The 3,724-nt window shown below is 51.0% G+C and overlaps 1 protein-coding gene across 1 annotated transcript in view; it reads left to right on the plus strand.

Moving 5' to 3' along the window:
• The window catches only part of CABIN1 (calcineurin binding protein 1), a 172,723-nt gene that overhangs the window by 40,999 nt on the left and 128,000 nt on the right, over positions 1 to 3,724 (plus strand). Inside the window, exon 17 of the mRNA XM_023508926.1 lies at positions 2,579 to 2,821. Coding sequence (XP_023364694.1) covers positions 2,579 to 2,821 — 243 coding nt within the window. The remainder of the gene's footprint in view (positions 1 to 2,578; positions 2,822 to 3,724) is intronic.

The following is a 3,724-nucleotide window of genomic DNA, read 5'->3' on the forward strand; positions in this document are numbered from 1 at the left end:
TTTTTTTTTGTTTTTGAGATAGAGTTTAACTATGTCATCCTCTGTAGAGTGCTGTGATGTCACAACTCACAGCGACCTCAAACTCTCGGGCTTACATGATTCTCTTGCCTCAGCCTCCCAAGTAGCTGGGACTACAGGCGCCTGCCACAATGCCTGACTATTTTTTGGTTGCAGTTGTCACTGTTGTTTAGCAGGCCCTGGCCAGGTTCAAACCCACCAGCCTCGGTGCATGTGGCCAGCATCCTAACCACTGAGCTCCAGGCTCCAAGTTTAATTTGTTGATTTTGACATACAGAAATTCTGAATATGTATGTTGTCAAATCTTGTGATGTTTTCAGAAGTTTGTGATTTTGTTCATTGTGGTTGTGTTCATTATGTTTATGTAGCCTTTCCGAGACTGGAAAAAAATCATCCACCCAGTCCTCATGTCTTGGGCGCCTGGTACTGGACAACAGGAAGGCCGCTCCAAGGGAGCCCAGGTTTTAGAGGCAGATGAGTGATTAAAAAGCATATTTGCCTTTGTTTTCTTCCAGTGGTGTTAACATTTTATATTGTGCAGTAGCTGTTCTCAAGTAGGGGTGGAATCTGAAACCCTCCTGCACAGGTGCCTGGTGACGCTCTCTGGCAGTTCAGACCAGCTGCCTTTCATCTTCTCCACTATAGTTAGATAGTTGCCTCTTGTTGAGTTGATTCTCAGTCCCAATATTTCTGGTTGCTGTTTTGAGCCCAATCTTTTTGTTGATCATCACATGTATATTTCTACATTGCTGGTTTTTGGGAACCCTGCTCATTTTTGCATGTTTATTTTGAATCTGACTGCTTCGCTGATCATTTTCTGCTGATTCTGTTCTGTTTGGATAGACAGTTGTGTTGCTTACAGTCAGTAGTAATTTGGTCTCATTTGTTGGCAGTTTTTCTTCTATTTAGCTCAGTGGTTCTCAACCTGTGGGTCGCGACCCACAGGAACTGTATTAAAGGGCTGCGGCATTAGGAAGGTTGAGAACCACTCATTTAGCTCTTTCTGGCCTTGAGCCCTGGGGATTATGTCATATAAACACACCACTGGTGAGTCCTTGTTTTGTCCCTGACTTACGTGGCAACTCTGGTTGCAGTTTAAGACCAGCAGTCTTTCTCCTGCTAGAAAATAATCCTCCGCCCATTGCATGTTTGGTGTTTTGACTAGGAAGAGTCAACTTGGGCTTTGCACTGACACCAGCACCTACAGGCGCTTTTGTGCTTAGCGGGTGCTGGCTTTTTCTAAAGAAAGCAGGCCTTGTTTTCCCAGCAGTTAGGGCTCACAAATTGGGGGGAGTTTTGGTCTGTGTTCAGATGTTACAGCACAGTCCAAAGGCAGTTTCGGGTATTTCTGCCTCATCACCTGTCAGTGTCACCTCAAGAGAGTGGCAGCTGCATGTGTCAAGGTGGGCAGAAGCCACTACCAGGCCTGGGTTGTGGTGAGGTCAGAGGCTGATGGGGCACAGTGCAGCAGGTGCTTCCTGTGTGTCTAATAAACAGCCTGCCACGTCTATGCCTTTCCAGACAGGCTGTGTCTCCTCATGTACCAGCTCAGTGATGAAGAGGGCAGAGGTGTTCAAATGGGATATATTCTAGGGCAAAAACAAAAAAAAAAAAGGAACTTTGCAAAAATTGATGGCTTTAGGATATTTTTCTCTTTTTTAAGACAGAATCGCACTCTGCTGCCCAGGTTGGAGTCCAGTGGCTTCATCATGGCTCGCTACACCCTCAACTCTTGGGCTCAGGTGATCTTGCCTCAGCCTGTCAGGTGTTGGGAGTACAGGTGTGCACCACCACACCTGCTAATTTTTTATTTTTATTTTTTGCTGTTTGTAGAGACAGTGTTGCCGAGGTCTCAAACTCCTGGCTTCAAGCCATTTTCCCACCTCAGCTTCCCAGAGTGCTAAGATTATAGGCATGAGCCACCACGCCCAGCCAGGAGCTTTCACATGGAAGTGACAACCCCTCATGGTGTTCTGAGAACTCCTCCAAGTGCTGGGCACTGTGCAGAGTGTGAGGTGCCCATAAGCTGCATTTAGTGCTCCTGGTACTTCTGAGGGGGTGGTGCAGTAGCCAAGGCTCAGAGGGGCTCATACCTAGGCCCCACCAATGCACCTGTGGAGGAGGGGACTCATTAAACAATGACCTTGAGGCTGTCTGGCCAGTTTCACCTGCTGCGGCCTTGGCTGAAGTGCTTTAGACAGTCCCCTCCCTGGTGGCCTGTCCCTCCTAAGCATGCTCCAGAGCCCTGGCCCTGGAGGAGCATGGTGGCTCAGGGGAGAGTTGACAGAGATCCTCAAATCTCTGTCTTGCTGTGGCTGGCTCTGCAGTCTCATTTCCAGTGTCCCAGCTTTGTAAGTTGGGAAAAGGGAGAGCTCCGGGCTGGTGGCATGCTATGCTGCCCCTGTGCACAGGTCACCAGCCTGCCTTCCCAGGCACCTCAGTGCTGTGTGGGACCACGTTGCTTCCCCTCTTGCCCTTTTCCCCAAGCTCTCCACCATCAGGCCTGAGGCCCAGGTGTGCTGAGCTCACAGTGCACCTTCTGTTTTCTTCCCATACTCAGGACTCCTTGCTCCGGCTGAAGGACCACCAGCAGTGTTTTGAGTGTTCTGAAGTGGCTCTGAATGAGGCTGTCCAGCAGATGGTGAATTCGAGCGACACTGCAGCCAAGGAGGAATGGGTGGCCACAGTGACCCAGCTGTTGATAGGCATCGAGCAGGCACTGTCTGCAGATAGTAGCGGCAGCATCCTAAAGGAATCATCCTCTGCCACTGGCCTTGTCCGTCTCACCAACAACCTCATCCAGGTGCCTCCTAGCTCCTTGGCCTGTCCTGTCCTGTCCCCACAGGCATGTCTCCTGACTTTCCTTGCTAGACACCCTAAAGGGGACATGTGGGCTCCTCTGGCTAGAACTCTGGGGTTCTAAGAAGGTGGCTATGCATGGGCCGTAAACGTTTCTGGGGCAGGTTGGGTCTGAGGTTAAAGATGATATGACATTTGGTACTGCAGGGTTTTTCCAGACTGCCCATGCCAGAAAGAAGAAAACAGGCTCAGCAGGAACCCCTGATCCGCCTGCAGTGAGCCAAAGGCAGAATGGGGGCCAACACCCAGGCCGGGGCTCTCCTCATCCTACACCATCCTGGCACTTCCAGCTTTGGGGTGATTACTGCACCCTGCATTGTCAGGCAGGCCTTGAGGCTGAGCACTTTCCTCTGAGCCACTTTTAGTTCTCGCCTCAGTTTCTGTCCAGGTGGTCAGCAAGTCCTTCCGAATCCACACCCTTACCACCAGCCTTGCTTTGTCCTGTAGACTGTTGCAGTCTCTTGCTTGGACGGTGGCAGCATGCTGTCCAGTCCTCTGTGCCCCTACTTTCCAGTCTAGCCCCAGGCCTGCCGTGGAGACACCTTTCCAAAATAGAAATATGTTTGTGCTCCTCACCCCCACTTAAAATCCATCACATTCCCTCCAGGTTTTCTGTGGCCCTGTGCACCAGTCCCCTAGCCTGCCCACCCTCTGCTTCCTTGCTTGCAGCCCTCCCAGGCTTTAGCCTCAATGCCTGTCCTCTATGTCACGCCCTGCCTTCTCTGGGTGTGGGCACACCACAGCCACTCACCTGGAAACCCCTCTCCAGGGCTTTCCTCTGCCTGCCTCCCCCTTCCTCTGTGAGCCCTGGGCTGCACTTGGTCTCATCTCAGCAGCTGTGCTGATC

The sequence above is a fragment of the Otolemur garnettii genome, unplaced genomic scaffold (genome assembly GCF_000181295.1).
Source record: "Otolemur garnettii isolate 467f Iridium unplaced genomic scaffold, OtoGar3 scaffold00292, whole genome shotgun sequence".
In the NCBI taxonomy this organism is placed as follows: Eukaryota; Metazoa; Chordata; class Mammalia; order Primates; family Galagidae; genus Otolemur; species Otolemur garnettii.